The following is a 27,325-nucleotide window of genomic DNA, read 5'->3' as shown; positions in this document are numbered from 1 at the left end:
GCACTCTGGACTCTGAAGCTGACTTTGGATCTGGGTATCATCTTCCCTCCAGCTGCCTCAGTAGACTCTTTTTGGCCACTACTGCTCTAGGTTCTCTGGGACAAACCAGCCCCCCCACACTCTGCAGCATACCAGAGCCTTCACCTGACATGTGAGAACTCTGACCACCCCCAAACTCCTGGGTTCTGGGAGTTGTTCAAACTGCCCTCCCTTTAGTATGCTAGTTTGATGGTGTCAACTTATTCTTAGAGACAGGTCTTGATTTGGGGTACTCTGTCTACATGTCTACATGAGTCTTGATTTGGGGTACTCTGTCTACATGTCTACATGAGTCTTCCACGGCTCATTCTACATACTCGCTTATATTTACCCAAACTACTGATGATGTGGATATACCTTGACATGATGATCCTGCATCATTTAAAGATGTATCTTCTTTATCCATTTGGACAACTACCTGCTAAGCACCTACGTTGTTGTGCACCACGGTCTGTGGAGTGCATGAGGAATTTAATATTCATTCAATAAATGGTTACCTACCATGTGCCAGACACCCCGCTGCCACGTTTGGATGCACTAGTGGGACAGACATGATCCTGGCCCTCATGGAGCTGAGGTTTTAGTGGGCACAGGAAGGCTAAGTGAGTCCCAAATACAGTAAAATGATGGCGGGTTATGAGAAACGCTGTGAAGAAACACAGGCGAGAAATGGCCAGGGTGGTGCAGCCCCAGGGCGTGCAGCCCAGGAAGGGGACTTGGAGGTGAGCAGAAATCAGCAGGTGGAAGAGCATTCTCAGGAGGGGAGCAGGAGAGAATAATGCTTTGTTGATGTTACCTGCAAGGAGCCACAGGACATGGCGTCAGAGTGAGAATGGCAACGCTCAACCACAGAGGAGGCCACAGGCCGTGGTCAGAGGTTTGCATTTGGTTCCCGGGCTCCTGGGAAGCCTTGAGGGGTTTCATGCAGAAAAGATATGCTCTGATTTCCTTTTTTATTCCTGAAAGATGATTCTGGCAGCTTTGTGAAAGCAAGGGAAAGGAGCAAAGTGGGGGGTGGGTGGTGGTTGAGGCTGAGAGAGCTGAGTAGAGTTGGGGGGGAGGGGGGAGGAAGATGGTAGCAGGCTAGGCTTCTGCAGGAGTGGAAGTAGCGCAGAAGAGCAGCCCAAGAGACATTCCAGAAGCGCAGGCAACAAGATGGGCACATACCCGGAGAACAACGGGAGGGGGGAGGGAATCCCGGGAGTCAGGGGATTCTGACAGGAGCGTCTGGGTGCGTGCTGGTGCCATGGGTAGGGACGGGGAGCCCCCAGGCGTGGTAGGTTTGCGGGAGGAAGTCAGCGTTCTGTTTTGGAATAGCAGAATCTCCAAACCCACCCCTTGTTCACAGTGTACCCGTAAGGGGTGGCATGAGCTGGGGTTCATGGGTCTGCAGCACTTTAGGAGTCCAGGTGAAAGATCGTTGCTCATGAGATCAGGGGGCAGAGCAGTTCCGAGCAGAGGAGAGCAGGGTACTGGCCCAACCTCGGGAAGAGGGGCGGGATGTTTAGGCGGCCGGAGACGTGCATCCCAGAGACCGGACGCAGGGGCTCTGAGAGGGTACACGCAACGTGTCCAGCCTGGCAGAAATGAAAGGCTGGCAGCATAAGGGGGGGCCGGGGTGTTACTGTTGCTTTTTGTAGGGGCCCCATCTCCCGAGAGAGGTTAAGCTTGCTTCCTCTTCTCTCTCTTCTCCTTTCCCCAGTTCAAGCCCACCATCCACTGGGTTGGATCCTCTAATGGGCTTTCGGAGTTAGGACTGGGGGAGGCCCAGAGGACCCACTTTGGGGTTGGAGACACCTTTAGATATTTCTTTAGGGGAGTCCCACAGCACCCATCTTCTCCCCCCTCCACCTTCCACACAATTCCATGTCCATTTTGTCACCTGCACTTAAATATTTCCATTTATTTCCCACCTAGGTTTTATGGCAGGCACACAAAGAAACCCTCAGATGTCTCAATATGGACCTCAACAGACAGGACCATCCATGTCGCCTCATCCTTCTCCCGGAGGCCAGATGCATCCTGGAATCAGTAGCTTTCAGCAGAGTAACTCAAGTGGGACTTATGGTCCACAGATGAGCCAGTATGGACCACAAGGTAAACACCGCTTCTCAAAAATGCATTGCAGTAGGCTGTAGAAGGTTTGTGAATATGTTAGTCCTTCAAGGTCTTAATAATATAAACACCTTTTAAGATCCCATTATTTGTTACCTGACTGATTCGTAAAGTTAATGCAAACCCACAGTCCTTCAGTTGCCCACAGTGATGGGAAGAATAATTACAGCAGGTATTCATTAAGCATTCATACATCAGACACTATGGTAACTGCTCTTTAATATGTGTGTTACTAATAAAGGAGTAAATCCGCTTCTGTGATGTAGTTTGAAATGCTTGTTGAGAAATAGACACAGGCCTTGTCTTCAAAAAGTTTCTGATTTAAAACTTGGGTTTCATTATGTTGAATTCTGGTTGTGTCCCCTGTCTCTCCGTAGCTGTCTTTGTAACAATGCGCTCAGTACTCAGAAGGGTATTGTCTCATGACATCCACTCCCAGTTTGTCTCCAGAGTTCTGTGTCCAGTAAAAAGCAGCTCTTGTTTTCTCAGTGGTACCAGTCTTACTCTGCAAAGACACAACAAAGCCTGAAATGGACATGTCTTTCAAAAAGGATAAGGGGGCGCCTGGCTGTCTCAGTTGGGGGAGCAGGCAACTCTTGACCTCGGGGCTGTAAGTTTGAGCCCCGCGTTGGGTGTAGAGATCACTTAAAAATAAAATCTTTAAAATAAAAAATAAAAAAAAATAAAGGAAGATAAGGCAAGAGTCGACAAATGATGGAACCATGCCCAAAATGCACTGTTTACATTCTGCCTTCCTGGAGGTTGATGTATGTTTTGTCATGTACATGTAGGATCCTTTTATCAAGGTTTTTAACCTGATATATTTTTTTTCTAAGGCACTTTTGGCAGTAAGGCATTTGAATTTCGCACCTTCTTTATGTTTTGTTTATTTAAATTAGACATTAATGGATAATTTAGAGAGAATAAGAAAATCTGGCACAATTCTCAGAGTTTCCTCAAAAATATCAGGAATATTCCAAGTGAAGATGATGAATGCCCACTAGGAAATTGTAGTAAAACAACAGTCAAGTCAGGTCTCCTCCTGTTAAAGTCTTCTTCTTCTCTCAAGATGTTTGTGTGTGTTTAGCAAACCACTGAGCTCTGTCAAGGTTCGTTGAGCATCTCCAGCCATGAAGCCAGCCCTCACAAGGCGAGACGATCCTCTGAGAAGGCCTTGGCACCTTCTTGACTTTTCACCCAGTGTTCCTCAGGAAAGCTTTTCTTTCTATTTAGAGTACTTCACGGTTTGAAAATGGAGTTATCAATGTATTTGTCTTGTTCTTGAAGATTGCTTTCTGAAAGATCATCAGCACCTTCAATATTCCCAGCATCACATGGTTTCCTTTCCTGGAGTTGCTTTATTATTTTACATCCCAACTCTTTCTGTTGTTAGGAAAAACGATATTAGAACCCCCAAAACAAAACTTCGTGGTTGGCCCCTTCCTGTCTTTGTCCATACGTGGGGTGGATGTAGACTTTGTGTTTTGCTTGATTCCCTTTACACCATGTCATTAATGGCTTCCTGTGATATTAATTTCAGTAAACCCTAGGAATTTAGGTCCCACCTGACAGTGGCAGTCTGCCCTGTTCCTGTTCCCTGGCAGCCCCAGGAGGCTGTGACATGGAGACGTTTGTCGCTGCGCTGAGGCAGGTCAGTGAGGCGCTCAGGTGGAAGCCCGCATCACTGCCCATGGGACCCATCCGGCGGCTGTCTTCAAAACTGGGTTTCTTTGACCCTTGTGGAAAGGAGAAAACTTTAGTGCAAGTCAGAAAAGCAGCTGTGATACACACAGAAAATGGGGGCTTGGGCTCAGAATGTAATTGGAGACAAGGTCAGAGCCTATTGTTCTCATAATTGGGAGTGGCTAAAGGTCTAGGACTTAGCCGCTAAAACTCACGAGGGCTTCGTGTGATCTTCAAAATTAGTCTTTCTTCTCTTAAATAATTCACTCTTGCAACCTCATCCTCTACTGTTCTCAGAATAAGGGAAGATAGAACTTTGACTATCTGATGAGTCTTTTGTGAACAGTTAAGAAAGCGCTTATGCTATCCAGTTAATAGCAGGAAAGGCCATTTCTACAGAATGGATTTCTTCGAATAAAACCCTCAGTTTTCCGGAATAATTGAACATTAAGGTTCATAATTTAAGAGCACTGAACCTGTGAGGGTTCTCCTCCAAACTGCTATATGTCCTTGGCAAATTGCTTTCTCTTTGGGAATTACTTTTCCTCTAGAAAATGAGAAAATTCGATCATGTTACTTTGGAATTTGCTTCCAATTCTAATGTTCTACAGTCTAAATCTTCCTTCAACTCCACAGCCTTTTATATCAATGCAACCTGCTGGATCCACTACGTGACATTTTGGTTATATAGTCAAGAAGGTATTTCTTTCAAGGCAAAAATGCTGAGTGTAGGTTGATACTCGAAACCATTTAGAATAATGAGGATAATTTGCATACTCAACACTTTGTAACTTTGAAAATGAGTGGCCTGCATATCTGTCCTGTCTGCCGTTTCTCCTTCTCCCCAGTGACCTCTCACACACATCCACTCCGAGGTGCGTATCCTCCTGGGTCCCTTGACTGGCTCCCAATGCTGTGTGCTTAAAATCAGCGGCCTGGTACTCTGTGTTCAACTCAGAATTGTTTGCTTTTCCTCCTTGTATTCTCCAGCAAACACTAAATCACAGGAAACGAATGCTCGTAACATTGTTCAGTTCAACAAATGTCCTTACTTTTGTGTTTCTGTCTTTGTTGATCCTTTTAAGTATGACACAAATGAAATATTTTTTTCTTCCTCCTCTTAATTAACTACTCAAATTAGTAAAACATTCAGCTTACAATTTTGTGTTACATGTTTGAAGGTCTCTGAAAAGAATCACTTGTGTGTGACCCACAGAGAGGCCATCTGTCCCATCTTTTGTTTCTGATCCAAACTAGATAACTTTCTTCTGGGTAAGTTTTGTTTTTAAGAGATCTCAGAGGAAGATATCATACAATCTTTTTTTAAGCCTTTTCACTCTCAGGAGTAGCTTCTCCAAAATTGTTATTTAGTAATAACAACCAACATTTTATTACTGTGTCCTGGGTCCTGTTTGAGGTGGGTTTTTTGTTTGTTTGTTTATAGATTTTATTTATTTATTTGAGAGAGAGAGAGAGAGTAGGGGGAGGAGCAGAGGGAGAATCCTAAGCTGACACCCTGCTGAACACAGAGCCAGACCTGGAGCTCGATCTCTCAACCCCAAGATCACAACCTGAGCCGAAATCAAGAGTCGGACGCTCAACTGACTGAGCCACCCTGGTACCCCTGAAGTGTTTTCCATAGACTAATTCATTTAATGCTCACAACATGCTCTGTGATAGGTACTATTATCATTCCACTTGGCAGATGAAGAAACTGAAGCATACCGTAGGTAAACAGCTTCACCAGGATACACAGTGGTCATGCCAGGATTCAAATTCAGGCAGACTTGCCCATTTTCTTATTTAATGGGAAGCTGTGACGTTATCCACATTTTGCAAATGAGCAGTTTAAGTAATTGACCCACAGTCCCACAGCTAGTAAGTGTTAGAGCCAGGGTTCAAATCAAGGGAGACTTCAGACACCACTCACATAGTCCCATGCCTCTGATGTACCCCCTCCTTGCTGGTTCATTGATTCAGTGAGCCACTGAAGAGACAAAAAAACTACTCGAGGAACAAGGAACATTTTGGGAGTACAGGCTTAGAAATACATCAAAGATACTAGAGATGAAAAAAAAAAGTTTCTATGAAGTTAAGGAAATTTTTAGAAATGTATATTAATACTGTAAAATCTGAATTATTAAATATACAAATGGGATTAATCCAATCTAAATGTTTGAAAATGTTTAATTGCAGTATATTTTATGAAATAGCACTTTTCTACCTTCAAGCAAGTACATATAGTAACTACCCCTATGAAGGTTTCCAAGGAGGGCCATAGAGACTTGCTTTAATAATAGAAAGGAGTTATGTAATTGACATGTTAATTATTAATGAATTGGGGGAAAGAGAGCTGAAACAAATTTCACCTTTATAGCCTTTATATTTCTTAAGAGCAAAGACCATCTTGTTTTTGTGTTCTCTAGAACAGTGTCTGTCACACTGACCACAAATATCTTTTGCGTATTTGTCACTGTTTGCAGAAAATAGGCATCTAGCCTTAATTTTGCTATAAATAAGCAGTTTTACCTTGGGCAACTAAATAATTCTGAGCTTAGATTCCCCTCAGTTCTCACTCACTTGTACGAGAGTGTCTGGGCCACCACATACAGCTGCACAGCTGTGTTGTATACTGATACAGCCCTGGGTTTATGCCTTAATTTGTATAGTGTGTGTCTTAGGAAGCAGGGATCTTTTAAGTAGGTGAGCCTGATGAGACTTTTATTTCTTTTCTTTTTTAAGATTTAATTATTTATTTTAGAGAAAGAGCGTGCACGCATGCACAAGTAGGGGGAGGGGCAACGGGAGAGGGAGAGAATCTCTAGCAGACTCCCCGCTGAGCGCAGAGCCCAACACGGGGCTTCATCCCAAGACCCTGGGATCATGACCTGAGCCGAAACCAGGAGTTGAACGCTTAACTGACTGAGCCACCCAGGTGCCCTGAGACTTTTACTTCTAAATTACTTGATAAAAGGTATTTTCTTCCAGAGTTTAAAGGTTTGATTTTTTTGTTTTTTTTTTTCTAAAAGAGATGCCTTCTGAAATAGTCTTTCTCCCTTCGTTAAAATATATTTCTTAATGCATTCAGAAAACTCCAAATCATACCTAGTTGAAATGTGCAGTTCCAAAGTAGTGAATCAGACGTTAATAATGTTACATTTGTTTTGGTTGAAGAGGATCAACACATAAATGTCACTCATTGGCGGCCCCTAGCTACTTTAGAGTACCTTATAGGCCCATGACATCCTGGGTGTCACCATGACCCAGGATTTCAGTCTCTACTATTTTAAGTCCCGAATCTCAGTCTTATTATTGAATTACGCTAAATTCAGCCTCTCTTCGACAGAGGTGAGATGCGTCTGCCCTGTGGATTCATGTTTCCCCTGGACAGTGCTGCAGACTGACCACATCCTGTTCTTTGGCTTTCCAAAGGCTGCTTTCTCACTCCCTGTTCAGTTAACTCATTTTTCCCTCCTTGAAACCGGTTGTGATACACATGACAAATTATAGCCTCCTATTACCATATTACCATAGCCTTATTTTATGGTTAAATCAACAGTACTAGGCAAGTGTCAATTCCATGTTCTATATTATTTTGTTGTTAAAGAAATATTCCAGGGGCGCCTGGGTGGCTCACTCAGTTAAGCATTTGCCTTCGGCTCAGGTCATGGTCCTGGGGTCCTGGGATCGAGCCCCGCATCTGGCTCCCTGCTCAGCGGGGGCCTGCTTCTCCCTCTCCCTCTGCCTGCCACTCTGCCTACTTGTGCTCTCTATCTGTCAATAAATAAATAAAATCTTAAAAAAAAAAAAGAAAGAATAAAGAAATACTCCAAATCTCTATCTCACTAATATTGGGAAAAAGAAATTGAAGTAGGTCAGTTTACAGTGAAAGATTGTTAATGCAGTCTTCTTTTGATGCTCAAATTTAGTTTTCACGTTATAAGATTTAAGGATGAACTTTTCTTAATAGACTGATAACATCACAATTTCATCAAAACCCGGGAATTTAGGAAGGAGTGAAGAAAATTTAAACTACAAATCAACTTAAAATTTAAAAGAAAAAAAACATAAAGCAGCTTTTTTTTTTAAAGATTTTATTTATTTATTTGAGCCAGAGAATGAGAGAAAAAGATTTTATTTATTTATTTGAGCCAGAGAATGAGAGAGAGAGAGCACATGAGGGCGGGGGCGGGGGAGGGGGGTCAGAGGGAGAAGCAGACTCCCTGCTGAGCAGGGAGCCCGATGCAGGACTCGATCCCGGAACTTCAGGATCATGACCTGAGCCGAAGGCAGTCGCTTAACCAACTGAGCCACCCAGGCGCCCTAAAGCAGCTTTAATTTTGACCAGTGTAAAACTTTTCCCTTGCTAATTAAAACCAACAGCACTCAAGAGTGCCGCCCTTCACTCCCCTCGCTGAAGAAGCACATCCTTGCGAAATCATCCGGTGGGCTGTTCCTCCTAAGGCAGGGCTTGGTCATGACAATCCCAGAGAGCACCGTAGAAATACAGGTGTGGACATTCGGCTTTACTTGACTTCTTAGCAAGTGCCTTTTCCTAGGGCTCACAGTCCGGCCATTTTTTTCAAATGTTCGAAAAGAAATGGCTTTATTGAATGACAAGTGACAAATGGGTGAGGGTCCCCCTCAGCCCTCAGGGGAAGCAGGTCAGAGCTCCCCCTCCAGGCGGTGCACAGGGAGGCCAGAGGTGCTCAGGCAAGGAGTGACAGTGGTGACCCTGAGACTCTTTCATTTCTTACCATAGAGATTTTACTGTTTTACACTAAATTTTGCTATTGACTTGAGAGAATACCTTTTTACATTTTTTAATGTCAATGTTTACTTCTACTCAGTTTGAGAAATAAATTTGAATACCTGTGCATGATGAAAGTAAATTGCAATATATAAAAAAAGAATTTCACTGATTAAAAAGTTACTAATACCGGAACAGTTTCTCTCTGTTCCTTGAAAGGTTCTATTTATTGACTGTCAGCATCCAACAATAGTTACAGTTATTATTATTTTTTTCCCCCCACAGCAACCTCATGGGACAGATAATCTTGTATTATACCCTTTTTACAGATGAGGAAACTGAACTCGGGAGTGACAAGTGGCTTTCTGAAGGTCACACGTAGCAGACGGTTACCCCCCTGCTCCTTGAGGGCCTGTGTTCTCTTCCGCACTCACCGCCCTGGAGTCAAGGGCTGCTGGTATCTGACGGTGCCCGTCCATCCCCTGGGCCTGTATGATGTCAGCCTCTGTAACAGTTATTTCTATGAAGATGCACTTTTTCCTGAGAGGCCCCCTTCCCCAGAGTGGCTCTCCTCAGTCTCCTTGGCAGGGACGCCTCCCCTCGCCATTCTGTATAAATCTGCCTCCATGTTTCTTCAGGGCACTCACTGGCGCACCACATGACAGGGTCTAGACTTCCTTCTTTGCCTGTCTCTTGCCACCAGAATGTCAGCTCTTTGCCTTCATTTGCTGCTGAATCCCCAGCCGTTTGCACAGAGCTAGCATGTAAGAGCTAAGAACTCTTTCTGAGAGAGATGAAGATGGAGAGTTCCAGAGACACTGGTACCTTTTTTTTTTTTTTTTTTGAGACACTGGTACCTTTTTAACCCTACCTTGATGCTTCACAGGGTTGGGGTTGATGACTCAGTGAATAAGAATTATCTTTAGGAGATAAAACAAAGGATCATTTTTGTCTATTTCTCTCTGTGCATCTATATTCTACGCACTAAACTTGCATTATTGTATAATTAAATTTTTTTAAAAGATTTTATTTATTTGACGGAGAGAGACTGCGAGAGAGGGAACACAAGTAGGGGGAGGGGGAGAGGGAGAAGCAGGCTTCCCACTGAGCAGGGACCCGATGTGGGGCTCGATCCAGGACCCTGGGATCATGACCTGAGCCGAAGGCAGATGCTTAATGACTGAGCCACCCAAGTGCCCCTGTATAGTTAAATTTTTAAAGGGGTCCGTTTATGTAATATATGGAAAGAACCACCAAAAGTGAGCTGCTGAAGCCATACTGTGAGGTAGTTGACCTTTCCCCCTCTATTCCAAACTTTGTGCAATATGGTTATTTTTCTTACATTGTGAAGATTTTTTAAAATGCATGTTGATCTAGGGAAGATATGTTGCCATAAATACCAATTCCAAAAACAAATTCTCTCCATTCCCACAAATAATAGGATTTAATGCAACTGAAGGTAAGTCAGCTTTCATTTTGAACCTGCATTTGTGGTCTTCATATCTACTCAATCATTTTCCCTCCAAAGTAAGACCTAAAAGAGCAACATTGTGTTATCAGCCTGTGTAGAAAGCTAAAGTTGGAAGAAGGTTTTTGAAAAAAACTTTTTTTTTTTTAACACAGAAAGGATCTTACTGAAACATGGTAACCAGCAAATAAACATGTGAAAAATGTTCAAAATCATTCTTTGTTAGGGAAATGAAAATTAAAGCCATAATGATACCCACTTGACACCTACTGGAATGGCTCATTTTTTTTTAATTGACAATATCAAGGATGTAGAACAGTTAGAACTCAAACATTTTTTGGTAGAGTTTCTTATAAAGTCAAACATGCACTTACCCTACAACCTGGCACTCTCATTCCTGCCAAGAGAAATGAAACCTATGTCAACACAAAGACCTGTGTGCAAATGTTCATAATTGCCAAAACCTGGAAATAACTCAGATGTCCACAAAATTGAATGCTACTCAGCAACAAAAGGGAACAAGCCACTGATGTGTGCAATAATGTGGATGGATTTCAAAAGCGTGATGCTAAGGGAAAGGAGCCGGACACAAAAGACTACATACTCTATGATTGTATGTGACATTAGGGAGAAGGCAAAACTGTAGGAAGAGAAATCAGATCAATTGTTCCCATGGGTAGGGGTGAGATTGACCACAAACTGGTAATTTTTTGTCATGATATGATAGAAATATCCCATGTTGTGGTGGTTATAGAACATATAGGATTGTTACTGTATGTAAATTCTATCTCTATAACCATGACCTAAAAATCATATTATATAGTAGACAGCTATAAGAAGTGGTGAACATTACTAACTAAACAACAAGGTAAATGCCTATTTAGCCCTAATTCACAAACATATTTATCATAGTATATAGCTAATTAATCCATTTCATTTTTTCCTGCTCTGGGTAGAGTGTCTGGTCTGTGATTTGGGCACCATTTTACCCTCCACAGCATGGGGGTATAATACGGAGCCTTGCGTGTAGAAGTGATTCATAAGAAATTGTCGAAGCAAAACTTCGTATGTGAGTGGAAACACCTAATAGTTCAATAAAAGCAGGAAGCTTGGAGTATTGATTGTAACTAGCAAATTTAAATATTCCAGCGTCAGGTACAGAATTTTTTGTGATCCTCCTAAAATAATGATGACTCAAATAGAGTCTAGCTCCTCCTTCCTCTATCTGGTGCTTGAATATACCTCCTGGTGGGTTGAAATCTGAATTTATTTGGTGACCAATTTTCCGGAGCTGGTGTGCCAAGATGAACCCACTTGAAAACTGTGGGCTCTCGGACTTGGCTGCAAGACCCGTCCAGCTGAGGTGGGCTGGCCCAGCATCTGCTGCCTTCATTGTGCTTAATGCTGGATCCATCTGTTTTCTGTCAGAGCTAGTGCCAACAAATTACTAATCTATTAGAGAAACATGGAAATAAGATTGCACTTCTCATTCCTGGCTTTTCCTCTCATATTTTGCTTGGCTTACATATTTGGTTTTTGTTTATTTGGGGGAGAAAGATACGTAATCGAGTAGGCAAAGGGGGGAGGCATTAATCATTTTTCACTCCTTCCACACTTTTTAAAAGACGATGGGGAAAGATCATCAGTTATCCATGTTGTTGATAGTAGTATGATTGTTGATGATGACGGTGGCAGCTATCGTTTATTAGGGGACTCTGTGCTCGGCACTCTACTAGTCCCTTTGTACCAGGTCCCCATTACCGTCCTTACTTTACTGATGGCAAAACTGATGTTCAGATAGGTTAAATAACTTATCCAAGGTCATGCCGCTATTCAGACCCCAATTCTAGAGCCTGTGCTTTGTTCATCGCTGCCTCTTAAGCCATTTAAAGCCTTTAGAAAGCATTTTTATACAGGCATGTGAGTTTAATGAGGAAAGTCTTTAGCACTTCAAGGAGAAGAAAAGGGGACTTTGTATTTCTTCTCCCAAACAGAGGCCTCTATAATTAGAACATATTCCCTTGACGTGTGCTTTTGAGTGCCAATTCATGGAATCAACCCAGCTGATTGAGGAAAATGAGACTGGGAGCCCAGCACTCAAGGGGCCTTTCTAAGCACAAGTCTGTGCGTGCGTGTACGGGTGTGCCTGGTGATTGTGCTCTTACACGGACCCCGCCCGCCCGCTGTCGGGAGACCAGCTGCGGAGTCGAGCAAAGCCACTGAACCACCCCTCTTCCTCTTAGCATGCACCAGGAATGAGAAGGAGGAAGTAGGGTCCAGGGTTACCGACCATCTCGGTCATTTCTTTCCTTTGTGTTCCTTAAACACAAAGAGTCTGACTGCCAGTGGTACCCAAAGTGCAAGAGCCCGGGGTGACAGAGTTTCTCTCTTCCGACCGTAAGCAGAGTTCAACAAAATCAGGAACTTTCTTCTCTTACAAAACTGCATTGTGGGCCTCGTCTGCCATAACCATGTCTAAACGCTTGTTTTCTGAAACAAGATTAAAGTGTTATTTCATTTCCTTCGAAAGCAAAGCGTACATATGTTTTCACTGAATCAGGTTTCTTCCCAAATGAGTCACTTACCAAGTGCTGGGGGAGGACGGGAGCTAGTAATCGAATGAATATGTGAATTAATTTCATTTGCATTCGAACTGTGAATGAGTTTATTTATTTTTAATAAAAGCAAGTGCCAAAAAAGGGCACTGTGTTCCCTGATGCTATCAGACTCTGGCAGCGAGGGCGTGTGAGGTCAGTGAGGATGGAGAGGAGAAGCCTTAAGTCTGCCCGCAGAGAAGTGTTCTGAGGATTGTGCTCCCGAGAAGGCGTGGGAAGAGGCAGGCCAGCAGCCTGCCCACCACGCCGTGTCCCTCACAAGCCGGGGAAGCATAAGGTGCCCTTTCCACCGCGATGGTGGGACAGGAAGACAGACGGGGACCTTATGTGGGGGCCTGTGGGGTGGGAGGTTCCAAACCAACAGAAGAACTTTTTATAAAGAACTTTAAAATTGATGAACAGTGAATGTCTTACCTTTTACTTGGAAACAGTGTCCGTTCGATTATTTCCGAACGGACGAAATAGGCAGAGTATTTTCTTAGGAAAAGGTGGTTTAAATTCGAGGAGCTGGCCATAAAAGACTGACTCACGTGGACCTGGGTGGTACCTGAGGTCATTGGTATCACACCTCTCCTGTTCCTTCTAGTCTGTTTTATCTTCCTCTCCATTTCCAGTTCCTGAAATTGCTAGTGCCTCACTCTGTTGTCATTCCCCTTTAGGCTTTCTTTAGCCTTCCGGAAGACATTCAGGGTCAAAGAGTGCTGGTTGTCACAAGTCCCTTTCTGTGCTGGTGGAGCACTATATTAGTTGGTCCTAAGGTTGGTCTGTAGCAGGGGCCAGCAGATAATGGCCCACTTTGTCCCACCACTTGTGTTTGTAAATAAAGTTTTATTGAACACAGGCACTCTCATTTGTGTATGGAGTGCCTTTGGCCACGTCAGGGCCATAGTGACATTGTAGTTGAGACCATCTGGCCCATATAGCCTAAAATATTCACTGTCCAGCCCTTTACAGAAAGCGTGCCGGCCCATGGTTCGTGTGAATGGTGACCTTCCTACCATCTGCAATAAAGAACACACTTCATGGACACCCGAATAAGAAAGCTCATGTAATGCACCTAACAGAGAGCAAGTACCCAGTCCTTGTTGAAAAGTCCACAGATCTTATAGATTTAGGTGATGCAGCTTTACATGTGTGGACTTTAAAAAACCTGGTTTTACAGTAGTGATGATATGTCACATAAGTACGGTTTTTCCTTAAGCATTTGAGAGACCACACGGTAGCGTCCTGTGCTTGGACTCTGAACACACAGATTACCTGAACGCGAACCGTGCCTTCTCTGCTTAGTAGGCACATGACCTTGAGACAAGCTCCTTAACATCCTGTGCCTCAGGTTTCTCATCTCTAGAATTAGGATTGCAATAACAGAGGTCTCTTAGGCTTGATACAAGGATTAAATGAGTTCATACAAAGAATTTGGAATTGAGCTTAGCACATAGTAAATATTAAGTATTTGCTTTTATTATTGTTACTCATCAAATCCCATTTCTGCTGGAAAACCTGGAGAAACTCCTCCTTATCTTCAAAATAAACCCTACACTTGGCGGCCTGGAACACAAGGCCATGTTGAACCTGACCTCTCCCCCCAACCCCCGCGAAGAGGGATCCATCCTGAGTTTGTCTGCTCTCTGGCTGGCTGGGGCATGTGTGCTGTCCTCTCCTCTGCCTTACTCACCACCCAGATACCTACCCCCTACCATTTTCATGCGTCTGTTTGCAATACTTTACAAATATAATGTCCTTTAACCCTAGCAACTCCTCAAGTAGACAGTATTAGAGAGGATTATCTTTGTTTTGTGGAGAAGAGGGTGAAACCAAGAAAGAGGAGAACAAGTTAAGATCTTGTAGACACTATGTGCAGAGCCTTCACTCGGCGCCAGCTCTCTGTGTCCCAGGGCCTGGCCACCCACAGGCTCCTGAGGTCACAGCCCAGCAAAGAAATCTTCCCTGAATTCCCCTACCGCACTGACCCCTGCCCCCCCCAAGCAGACTATTCTTGCGCTTTTCTTGCCTTTATACTTTTTCTTGTCTTATCCCTTCTACTCCACCTCATACACACCACACACACACACACACACACACACACACACACACACACACACACACGGTGAGCTTCTTGAGTGTTGCACTGTATTTAACTTTATATCCCCTAGAATGGTTATGTTGTTTTGACAAGGAGATTCTTCCAGAAAGCGGTAAGGATTGATTGAGAAACACTAATCCATATTTTGCCAATGCTTTTTTTTTTTAAAGATTTTATTTATTTATTTGAGAGAGAGAATGAGAGAGCGCGCACATGAGAGAGGGGAGGGTCAGAGGGAGAAGGAGACTCCCCGCCAAGCAGGGAACCCGATGCGGGACTCGATCCCGGGACTCCAGGATCATGACCTGAGCCGAAGGCAGTTGCTTAACCAACTGAGCCACCCAGGTGCCCACCGCCAATGCTTTTTACATTCATTTTATTTCAGAAATCATTTGTGGGAAGGCAGCATATTTTATTGGTTAATTACATGGGTCCCAGAATCCTTTTGCTTGAGCTTGAATCCTAACTTACTAGCTGTTGATTTTCTTCGTTTGTAAATGGAATCGTTGTCATTTATATGTATTTCATATGGTTATCGGAGAAATGAATGAAATCATTTGACGCAAAGCACTTAACCCCATGTGTCATGCGTAGTGTGGTTTGGCAGTAACTATCTGCAATCATTATTATTATTGGAATGACATCACATATGCCTTTAACTGACTTGAATTTAATCTGTGTATACTCAGTCAAAATAAAAGGTGTGGAAGGTGAGAGAAGACAAAACTACTGAAACAGCTGAGGCCCTCGAAGCTCCCGTTCTCCTCAGCGTGTTCCCCGGTGTGAACGGGAGCTGGAGGCGTGTTCATGGCCCTTCACTTCTTCCTCACGCCCTGCCTGCTCCCCACAGAGTCACCATCTCACTGTGCTGAATGTCAGGGTAGTGCTTGAAACCACATTTTATAAGACATGGCACCGAGCACAAACTAGCTGCTTTCTCTGGTGCTCAGGGAAAAAACAAACAAAACAAACACACGAACAAACAAAACTTGCTCCCAACACGAGAGAAAAACAGGTTGTTTGGCCGGACTATTGCTGAGCACCCACACGACACCTCCCATGGGGTTTTGGAGGATAATTTTGACCGTATGTGCACCTTATCTTAAGTGTCCTCTTTCTGAGAGCCCTTTGTCAGAACTGTCGGACACAGTGGTGATGTAGTGATGCGATCTCGGTGGTGTGTTCCTAAGGACTAGGGATTGAAATCACTACTTTGAAAGGTAAGCATGTGAGCTCTGCGTGGACTGAGGCGACACTCGGTACTAGCATCCCTTGCTTGTTTCTAGATGGCTTTAATGGTTCGCCTAAATGTCCCCTCCATCTCTCAGTGGTCCCGTGTGGCTCTTTGCCTTTGGAATGGGCCGAGAGCATGTGTTGACCCTGCCAGCCTCATCCGTGCCAACAGGGGAAGGGTTAATAAGGATAATGACGACCATTCTGTGTTGACCACATTGTTGGACAAGAAGCCTTTCCAGTGAATGTTCTCACCAGTCCAGATGAAGTAAAAGGCTTTAATTTGTGTTTGCTTTTTGTTTAGGTAACTACTCCAGACCCCCAACGTATAGCGGGGTGCCCAGTGCAAGCTACAGCGGCCCAGGGCCCGGCATGGGCATCAATGCCAACAACCAGATGCATGGACAAGGGCCAAGCCAGCCATGTGGTGCTATGCCCCTGGGACGAATGCCATCAGCTGGGATGCAGAACAGACCATTTCCTGGAAATATGAGCAGCATGACCCCCAGCTCTCCCGGCATGTCTCAGCAGGGAGGGCCAGGCATGGGGCCACCGATGCCAACCGTGAACCGTAAGGCACAGGAGGCAGCCGCCGCAGTGATGCAGGCCGCTGCAAACTCGGCACAGAGCAGGTATGCCGTCGGGGCAGGCGGTCTGCGTGTGCACCTGTGGGCGCGGGTCGCGCACAGAGCTGCGCCGTCGCCTGGGTCACCCAGGCTGGGGAGCGGTGCAGTGTTGTTCAGCTTGGCCGTTCCTTTGGTGTTAACACATGCTGTCCCATAAAGTACAGAGAAGTAAATGGCAGACCACGTTCTCTGAGACATCGAGGAAGGAACCCGAGTGGTGGGCGAGTCCCCTGTGGGAGCTTATTTGGAATGACTGTGACTAGTCATTATAACCAGCGCCCCAGGGCAGTGGCATACCTGGGTGGTTCCGGTTAGAGGAGCAAGGTTTAGGCTGGAAAAGTCTAAAGCCGAAAAAGTAGGCTTTTAAAATCTAACCCACTGAAAAAGAACCACCTTCCTTTTTGTTTTTTAACCCCACCATAAAAATCCTTATAAAATAGAAACTTTGTCTATGCACATATTTGTATTGTGTGTGTTTGTCTAAATGTTTCTGTGTGAGATTTACAGATTTCATATTCTTATGTTATATTTTATTTTTCTGGGCATACCTCTCTATCTTTCCAAACCAAAATATGGCTAATAAAGCAAAGCTAATATTTCATAAAGTTTTAAGTTGATAGAGCAAGGCTTTAGCCTCAGTTACGTACTTGTTTTTCATCTTGATTTTTTAAATTCTTGAAGTAAACATTTAACCTGCAGAAAAATAACATAATTAAAAATTTATGAGACAAGCGAATAGTTCTAAGAGAAGCATTTATAGATATGTTTTATGTTTAACATATGTTAAAATATGTTTTAAAACAAAGCACACTGAAAGCTATGTATGAAGATATGTTTTCTTCAGAAGAAAAGATAGAAGAATCTGATTTTTGTCAAAGGGAAAGAAAAATTGTGTGTGTATGTGTATGTGTGCGTGTGTGTTTAAATGTGTCCCTTTGTTACTTTTCCTCTGAAGCTGCTATTTGGGGAATGTTAGGGACCCCTCCAGTCTCACCGTTTGCTCCAAATAATAATAAATTTCCCTTGAGGAATCAAAATGAAAGTCAATCATTCTCTCTTTCTCTCTTCCTCATCCACATTACAGTGACTTAAAATCTCCTGAACCCCACCACTATATACACTAAACTGAACCTTAGGGGGTGTTTTAATAAACCTGTCCCCGAAGACTGGTTTGCCTTGTCCCGTTGAAGTTCTGAGTTAGGTTTAACACACGCTGTCCCATAACTCCTAAAGCACCAGCTCTTCTCAGGTAGAGAGTGCCTGATGGCCCTGGACACGAGGCCTCAGACGGTGGCCTGGGAGGAAGATAACCACAGAGACCAGGGCATAGCCGTTCGGTGTAAAAGCCTTCCTCTGCCCCCTTCCCGCATCAGTCAGTGTGGCCTTTTATCCAAATCCGTGCGGAGGTACACATCCATGCCTTGTCATTGTCTGCTTCTGCTCGGCAGGCCATTCCAGAGCCTTGCCTCCACATCCTGCCCACTGTAGTTCTCGGGGCGTTGTTACGGAGGACTGTGTGTATTTCGGCTTGTACCGAGGTCAGAGGTGCGCAAAGCGCACACCGAGACTAGAATCTGAGAGTCTCACTCGTCTCTCCCCTTTGCCCCGCCCCTCACCCCACCCCCTCTTTTCAGGGAACCGCCTCCAGGCCCCCTCTCAGGCAGCTGCATGGTACAGAGGCTGAGGCCACATTCTGTAGCCCTCCACACCTACGTGTGGACAGAACCTAATGCACAGGGGGATTCATACTTGTCTACAGAGCAAATCCAAAGAGGTTGTTCTTCTGTTCTGCTTTAGGCCACCATACATTAGGTCGCCTGCTTATCCCAGCCAGTCTGGGGCTGGGGGACGCCCCATGTTTTCTTCCCAGCACCCCAACTATGGCAACTCTCAGGCTCCCATGATGCACCAGCCTGACCAGTACGGGTAGGTAGCCACACACCCTGACTTGCTGCGGGACCTGGGCATTTTTTTTTTTAAACCGTTAATGACCGTGCCATCTGGCTGCAAAAGGAACACCCAAAACAAGAAAGCAAAACACCTAAGAGGAAATCCATCCCAGAGGGGGTTGTCTTTTTGTTTCTTTTTGTTTGTTTTGGGGTTTTTGTTCGTTTTGTTCTGTTTTGTTTTTCACTCTTCTGAACAGTCCCGTGGTAATGTGGTGGAGCCCCGCATGCCGTCCCCCAGATCCTGTCTTTGCATGGCTTTTGGCATGGCTTCTTTTCCTTCGTGCCTGAGAGGGAAATGCAAACTTTAGCTCCGCCAAAGGGACGAAGTCACCTCCTCTGGCGTGATTTCCCCTGCTGTCCTCGTGTTGTCTGGGAACTTGTGTCGTACGGCCCTGTTACCATGACTGTGTTGTCGTCATTCCTGCCACTACGATGACCCGCTCCCACACCCCCCCCCCCAAATTCTGAGTGCAGTGACCTCATTTGACAGGAGACTCACTGCAGGAGACATGACTCAGGTTATTAATAGGACTTAAGAGGGGTTTCATTATGTCATCACTGAGCAGACGTCTGTGCCAAAGATTTCTGTTATTTCCTTCTCCCAAGGAGTTTTAGAATATTGAAGTCACCAGAAAAATGCAACCAAATCCTCCAACACAGAATTTGCCTTCTAAACGTGGTGTTGCCATATTATTATCAGTTTCAACACAGGAATTACATATAGCAACAAAAAGTGTCTTTCTTCTTTCCTACTACAAAGCTTTATAATAGCAGGCTGTCACCATTTTTAGGTTAGTAAATGCTCTTACAGCATATTATTATTGAGCAATTTTTAGCAAAAATATTGATACTGCTTTGCATATCATAACGATAAGATTATCCTACATAGATTGAATCCTGTTCAGCAGTTTCAGCAGAAATACGCCACATTTTTGGTTAGGATAAAACAGGGAACAGTCACCTGGCTTTGTTTAAAGACTAAACGTATAGAACGATGCTTTTACGACTTGTTATGAATACGTAACACAGAGAGCCTTCCACTAGTTTTATATTCGGGATACATTTATTTAGACAGCAAGAGCAAATGATAATTTTGCAGTCAAGAGTTCTAAATCCTGTAAACATGGTCCTAAATGTGGGCCAACAAATATAGAATTTTGTAAACATAATCCTAAAAGTGAAATAACAAATGTAGAATTAGGTAAACATATTTCTTTTGGGAAATTGTCTTTTCCTCTTTGTCCTTTCTTGTGGTACCTTCAAGGTCAGTCCGTGAGTCAGTAGGAAAATAACAGTGAGGGGAGAAAAGCATTTATCATCAGCTGCTAATCCATAGGATCTGTCCTTTACCAACTCTGGAGTCCTATTTAGACCCACAAAGCTAGTTTGGCTGTGCCTTGCCAAGCCACATTAAGCAGCTGTGTAAAATGAATTTAAATGGCATGCATCAGAGTAAAATCTCTTCCACTGGGGCAGAAAATCAGTGTTAGCTAACTAGCACAAGAAGATCAAATCTGCGTTTCAACCAGCAGCATCCACATAGCTTCCTTAGAACACAACACCTCCTCCTTTATTAAAAATAAGAACAAGAAAGATGTTGGAGTTATTCTTTGTAAATCTCGTAAAGCACACTTGGCAAAGGTTCATCTTTGCGGCCCCTTCCCTGTGACCTCTGAATTTTGCCTTTTTATGTCTACAGCACTCTTTCTATAAAAAAGAAAGAAAAGAAAGTTTTATTTCTATTTTAAATCCTCCTTCCTTTGCCCTTTGCAGTCCACATAACCTGTTGTGCCTTTTTTTTTTTTTAAAGCAGAAGCTTGAGTGTGAGAAAACATGTGTAGTACATGTTTTAGTGCTCTGGGTTAAGAAATTTGGTTTTCAACATGCTTTTGCTCTACCTAACATCTCCTTGCAGCAAACTTGTGTTCTTGCTTTTGTTTCTGTTTTCTTCCCCCATTGATAGCCGTGTTGTGTGGAAGGCAAGTTGGTAGTTTGAAAAACCCGCTTGCTGAATGTCGGTTTCTCTTGTGGGGAAGTGGCTCAGCCTTGCAGAAACAGTCTTCACAGAGTTTGTTAAAATGCCTTCTTTCTCAAGTGAGAATCCCACAGGGCCCAGAGCCTCTGAAAGAACCTGAAAAAGACAAATTAATGACAAAGGTAGTGAGTGTGTGTGCGTGTGCGTGTACAATTAGACAGAAACAGAGCTCACTGGGAAAAATGACAGATTACGGCAGATATGTTCCAGGCTTTTGCAGCCTTTGCATGGAAGATGGTACAGAAGGCACACAGGTTTGACTGGTTGGAAGCCATTTCACTAATTCCCTTTTTAAGGGTGGCTCGACCAGGGTGAAACCCACCTGCTGCACTGAGTCGGTTAAGGAACGTGTAGAGGAATTCTTTTTTTTTTCCTTTCTTTTTCACCTTTTGAGTAAAGGAGTTCCTTGTTTTGATTATCAGAGAATTTACAGTAGAATATGGTGAATCTTACTGTTGAGTACTAGATTAGCTCAGTAATAATGTCTGATCATTTGGAATTAATAATTTATAGTATTTGTCCAGGACACCACACCCCACCATATGCACTGATACACTTTTTACTCAGAAAATGCATTGCTGGGTTTAGTTTTGTTTTATTTTTTTAAAAGATTTTATTTATTTATTTATTTGAGAGAGCGAGCACGAGTGGGGGGAGGAGCCAGAGGGAGAAGCAGGCTTCCCGCCAAGCAGGGAGCCCAACTCGGGGCTCCATCCCAGGACCCCGGGATCGTAACCTGAGCTGGAGGCAGATGCTTAACCAACCGAGCCACCCAGGTACCCCTGCTCTGTTTAGTTTTAAGGCATTTCTAGTTAAGGTGGTGCTCTTTTGAAGTACTGAGAAATAGAGAAGCAGAAATATCAGATGATCTTATGAAAAGCTAAGTTCAGGGATGGCAGGGGACTGTCACCCTCAGTCCAGTACTGATGGCTGTGTCTAGCACCCATGTTGAAGGGAGCTGAGACATTGTCTGCAGAGGAGAGCCAGAGCTGGCCAGAAGTTTAGGAGGGACTTCGGCCTGCTACTTCCTAAAGAACCATTGTCATGGATTTCAGGCCACATGCACACATAAAACAAAATTTCCCTCAGCTGCTGAGTGTGTTTTGCATCCATCCGTCCATCCATTCTAGGCAGCACCTGGAGTGTCCAACAACTGACATCTCTGCCAAATGCAGCCAATTTGTGGATTTGGATATATCAGAGTTATCCAGGGTTTTGTCTTGGAAATGAGTGCTGAGGATGAAGCATGACTTCCGTCCCCCAGCACCCCCTGGATATCAACTTGAATCAAGTCTTCAGTGACTTGAGATGGCTTATGTCAAAGTTCTGGCACAGATCTTTACGACCTTTCATCAGAATGAAAATGTTTCAGGGGCACCTGGGTGGTGCAGTTGGTTGAGCGTCTGACTCTTGGTTTCAGCTTGGGTCATGACTTTGGGGTCCTGAGATCGAGCCCCACGTCAGGCTCTGTGCTCAGCGTGGAGTCTGCTTGGAATTCTCTCTCTCCTTCTGCATCTCCTGCTCATGCTCTCTCTCTCAAATAAATAAAATTAAAAAAAGAAGAAAAAAGATAATGTTCCATTCTTCATTCCAAAAGGATGTAGTTTCAATGACAGAATAGTAGCATCTCAGAGCTAGAGTATGTTAGATGTCATCCATCCTACGTCCCTTGATTTCATGGTGGAGGAAACAAGTATCTGAGTTACCAGCTCAGGACCCTTTGACCAGGCACAGCCGGACAAAGCCGGCTCTGCGTCCTATACTAACTGTTCTTCCTTCACTTAGTGCGGTCTCTCTAGATTGTCCCTTTAAAAGTCTTTTTTTTTTTTTAAGATTTTATTTATTTATTTGAGAGAGAGAGCTCGAGTGGACGAGCAGGGGGAGCTGCAGAGGCAGAGGGAGCTGCAGAGGCAGAGGGAGAAGCAGGCTCCCCGCTGAGCAAGGAGCACGATGGGGGACTGGATCCCAGGACGCTGGGACCATGACCTGAGCCAAAGGCAGACACTTAACCGACTGAGCCACCCAGGTGCCCCTAAAACAAAAGTCTTAATTTTAGTTCTCCCTCACGTCTAAAGGCAGTTCTGTTAGAAACCAGCTATCAGTCCTTGTCTGGGTGGAGATTCTACTTCTGAGTTAGGTCTGGACTTCGTTCCCTGGCGCACCCTGTGGTGCACCTGCAGGGAGATACGGGCTTGGCACATCCCCGCGCACACTCCGTGCGTAGCATGAGTTGTTTCTGCAAGCACACACCTTGTGACCTGAAGTAACAGTTTGCTCAAGGGCACACGGATGGGTTTGAATCTCTGCCCTCCAGTATCGCTTTAGGGTCCGGCATTGTCGTGACTGGAGTGTAGCTGTTTGAGGAGGGGTTCTGAGTCGGCACTTGGACCCACAAGTGCGCACACCCACTGATGCTGGTACAACCCCCGTCCGTCTTCCTTTTGCTGTCCCCGAAAGACACCCCCGTGGACTGACTGAACGTCAGAAAGGAAAACTCTCTGGCTTCTTGGTTTTAAGGGAAAAAATGAGCAAAAATGAGTCAGTTTGGAAAGTCATATTACTTTTGCTTGGAAGGGAACTTTTATACTGAATATCACAACCATGAATCTGGAGACCTACATTTTAATACTTACATCAGACCAAAAACTAGGATAACTGAAATCAGTTTTGTTAAAATATTTTTGTTTTTAGGAGACGCCTGGGTGGCGTAGTCAGTTGTGCGTCCACTCTTGGTTGTGATGTCGGGGTTGTGGGATTGAGCCCCTCATTGGGCTCGCACTCAGCACAAAGTCTGGTTGGGTTTCTCTCTCTCCCTCTGCCCCTCCCTCCCCCATTAGCTCTTTCTCACACTCTCCCTCTCTAAAATAAATAAATCTTTAAAAAAATATTTTTGTTTCAGTAAAACAGGGTATTGGGAATTCTAACATTAGTTTTTAACCTTTGCCGCTCATTAAATTCCATGAAATCATCTTAGTCACAAGGTAGCTTGATCAGTGGTCTTCCTCTGCTTGGAAATAGCTGGCCCCACATACAAGCGACTGGATTAGCCTGTCCTCTTGGATGTAGAGAGCTGCTCACGTCTGTATCTCACGGGCACCCCACATACACACACGTCTTCCAGCAACTGTTCTTTAGGGAGGTGTATTTATAATTCATTTCCCCTGTTGCTATTTGCCAGCAAGGCACTTCTTCTGTATTATTTTCCTTGAAGCCAGTGTGATGCAATTCTGCTGGTGGGCCAGGGGCCACTGATGTGGAAATACATTAATGGAGATAGTGCATTAAAATGTCAAAGAGAAGGGGCAAAAAACTTCTGAATATGTCCAGACCCAGTTACGGTGAGGTCCATGGGCCTGAAGGACTGTGAGTTGTATTAACAAAGAATTTAGCCCTTTGGATTTTGGACAATTAGGTTTTAAAATAACAGCTATGATTGTAGAAGTCACATTATTGAAAGACAAAGAAAAGATTTCAAAGGCTTGAGTTTTTATTTCTGTAATTAAATGTAAGCCTTTGCATTATCTAAATACTGTGCTTAATTTTTAGCCCCTTTTCCCTTCAGAATTTAGAATTGAGTATTCTGTTGGTGTTTTAAGATTATGGCTTCAGTCAAATCTTTCAGTTTCATAACTGTCATGGTAACCACAAAGTATATTTATTAGTCTTCAAATCAAAGAGTAGTAAAACAAGGGGCGCTTGGCTGGCTCAGTCAGTAGAGTGTGTGACTCTTGATCTCGGGATCATGAGTTCAAGCCCAACATTGGGCCTGGAGCCTACTTTTTAAAAAATGTAGTAAAACACTAATTTTTTTTTTAAGATTTTATTTATTTATTTACAAGAGAGTGCACATGCGCACGTGAGCGGGGAGATAGACAAAGGGAGAGGGAGAAAGAATCTCAAGGAGATTCTGCGCTGAGCGCGGAGCCTGATGCAGGGCTCGATCCCATGATGCTGAGATCATGACCTGAGCCGAAATCAAGAGTCTGATGCTTAAACAAATGAGCTACCCAGGTGCCCCAAACACTAATTTTTAAAAGACTAAGAAAGGTTTTTTTTTTTTTTTTAAGTTTAATGAGATCCACGGAATCCAGGTCTGAAATGTAGAGCAAACCTTTCATGGACTAGGGTCTGTCAAGTTCCCTAAACAAGTGGTTATTACCTGGTGAGAGTTATAACCATACACACCAGCTCACCCCAGCCACAGGCAGGGTGAGGCTCACGAGCCTATATTTTTTATAACCCCCTAGAGTGCCCTAGGGCAGAGCGCCAGCACATGTCTGAGGCTTGGCTTTTGGGATTCCCGCTACTGAAGAGAACTAGTGGAAACTTGGGGAAGTGGGTGGAAAGTGTGAAGTTGGGTGCCCACTTTTTTGTCCCTGATAGATACCAGAGGAGAATACTGGACCGGAGCCTCGGTTACTAGATGGCATTCGGAGGAACAAATGGTCGTGCAAACCTGAAACCGTAACTCAGGCTTTGGCAATTTCTCGACTCAGGGCCAAGTTGGTCTCCCCAAATCCCTCTGACTTTCTGTCTTCTGTCCTCTCAGGCATCAGCGTCCTCCTCACATTGTGCAATATTCCGAGTTCCCCACCGTATCTAGACCTGCCTTCCTCATTCAGAGTACCTCCTATCCACGCCCCCGTCCAAACCGCTCTCAACTGGGTGCTGTCCTCAGCATCTAAGGTGACCCGTGGTGACACATACACTGGGTCGGGGCTCCCGTTATCCAGGTGAGCTTCACATGAGTGGAGTGTGTCCCTGTTTCCTTGGCTAAGCCACTTGTCTGCACGTCTGACCTTGTGGCCCTAGGAGCATCTCTGCCCCCACAGACCGTGCACCACCACCAGACCAGCTGGGATGGTCCTTTCTAGTCCATCCGTCCCCAGAGAAAATCAGCACCACAGCACCAGCAACCCAAGCTCTCCGCAGTTCAGAAAGGGCAGGATTGTTGACGTCACGTGTGTCTCAGGGAGCAGCCCTGGCCTCATTGCCAGCCTGCAAAGCTTTCAGGCTGACCTCAGGAAGAGCCCCGTCCTGCTCCGTCCGAAATCGCATCACCTCGGTCGCGTTTGGGGCTGAAGGCACCAGGGACAGTTTAGAAGCGGTGAAGAGGACCTGATCTGTGTCTTAGTCTGTCCCAGTCTGGGGTTTGGGAAGCATCCCAGGTGACCGTATGAAGATCACGGGCAAGGGGCACACGGGACCCTCTTAGCTGGTCGCGTAAAGGTCTGTGGGAGCAACTCCCAAAGGCTCCTCTTTATCTTGACCTTCGTTCTTCGTTTGAACTCCACTTCCATGAACAGATTAAAAAAACAAACGGAACAAAAAACCCACAGCTACAGAACCATAAAGTTTTGTCCGTTGCTTTGAAAGTTAACTCTTTCTGGATGGCCTTTGACTGTTAGATACCAGGTAAGAGCAGATGGTGAGGATTTCATGAACTAGACTTTTGCTCAGCATTCAGGCTTTTCCTGCAACATATTTTACCCTAATTTTGAACAGTGTTGCTTCAACAAATGAAGTAACTTTGTGTCCCAAGGCTGCCTTTAGCTCAGGAAATCTGTAAGAATTTTAGGACAATTTTGTTGTAAGTTAGAAATGACTGTACTGATGTATTTCCTGGCACTTCAGCCCTGGACAAGTGCATTCTCTGTTAGAGGGTTTTACAGAATATTGCTCTGGCAAGTTTACGAGATGGGAGATCTCAGGACCCAGATTCTTTCTCTTTTTCAGGCGATAGACTGGCCTGTTTAGGCACGAGAAGTCCGTGAGCGCATACGAGATCTGTGCATTCTTCATGACCTCAGTCCTGAGATAGCACTCAGGCTAGTTCTTGGGTGGGTGTTGCTAAGCTCCTCAGTACTTGTCAAGATGATATGCACCTGTCTGAGGTGCTGGTACCTCGAAGGGGACCTTTCTCTCGTCACTCTCTCTTATACGTTGTACCCAGGAAGGGGATGTCCTGGTGTAAAGGGTGGGTACTCTTATCACTGCAAAAGAATAGCCCTCCTTATAGGTTACTCGAGATCTTTTCCTAATGGTATCATGGTCTCAAAATAAACGTTTTTTAAGTAAAGATCTCTGACATAACACAGTTCGGAGAAGAGCACTGTTTTCTTTCTGTGGGCGACCTCAATGGCAACTAGTTTTTCTTTCACAAGGTACAACCAGACTGGGGAGCTATGTCATGTGCATCTTATCAGAACCCAGTGGGAAGCTACGTGTACCAGAACCCACAAAGTTCTGGGGTCCACCTCTTGCAGGGAAGAGACAGGCTTGGGGACCCACGCCTGCTTGCTGTGGCTTTGGTCTCCACCCTGAGCCTGAGGCAGTCATGTGCTGGGAGTCAACAGGGAAATGCCAACATCAGAATCTCTGAAGGAAGGGAGACTTGCAGTTCATTTTTGTCTGATTGCCAGTAATTGTTCTTGATAACAGAACAACGGGCTTAACAAACCAAAATCAACTTGGAGATGAAGAGAACATTCTTAGTTATCAATTACCAGACTTCAGGCAGCCAAACACTTTTTGCATTTTCTTCACACCCTGACAAGGAAGTCTCTCGCTTCAAAACCCTCAAGCTCTGTTTGTTCTCCTGGTTGCTTTGAGAAAGAAGATGAAGATCAGTCAGCTGCTTTAGGAACAACCAAAACGGGTACCTGCATTGAGGCAAAAAGGAAGGACTTAATCTTGAAACTGCACAACAGGTGCGTTTGAGCAGTGATG

The 27,325-nt window shown here is 44.5% G+C and overlaps 1 protein-coding gene across 9 annotated transcripts in view; it reads left to right on the top strand.

Annotated features, from left to right (window-relative positions):
• The window catches only part of ARID1B (AT-rich interaction domain 1B), a 434,847-nt gene that overhangs the window by 356,294 nt on the left and 51,228 nt on the right, over positions 1-27,325 (top strand). For 7 of the 9 annotated variants that reach the window (XM_028103326.2, XM_028103324.2, XM_028103325.2 and 4 more), the window contains 2 exons: positions 1,957-2,136; positions 16,291-16,618. In XM_028103326.2, the coding sequence (XP_027959127.2) occupies positions 1,957-2,136; positions 16,291-16,618 (508 nt within the window). Of the gene's footprint in view, positions 1-1,956; positions 2,137-16,290; positions 16,619-18,409; positions 18,539-27,325 lie in introns of all 9 variants that reach the window. The other 2 variants (XM_088023824.1, XM_088023823.1) reach the window with 1 other exon arrangement.

Source organism: Eumetopias jubatus, unplaced genomic scaffold, assembly GCF_037043125.1.
Source record: "Eumetopias jubatus isolate StellerSeaLion01/CBP00866 unplaced genomic scaffold, mEumJub1_p1.0 scaffold_6, whole genome shotgun sequence".
NCBI classification, from domain to species: Eukaryota; Metazoa; Chordata; class Mammalia; order Carnivora; family Otariidae; genus Eumetopias; species Eumetopias jubatus.
Note: the sequence above shows the minus strand (reverse complement) of the source record. Positions and strands in the feature narration are given on the sequence as shown.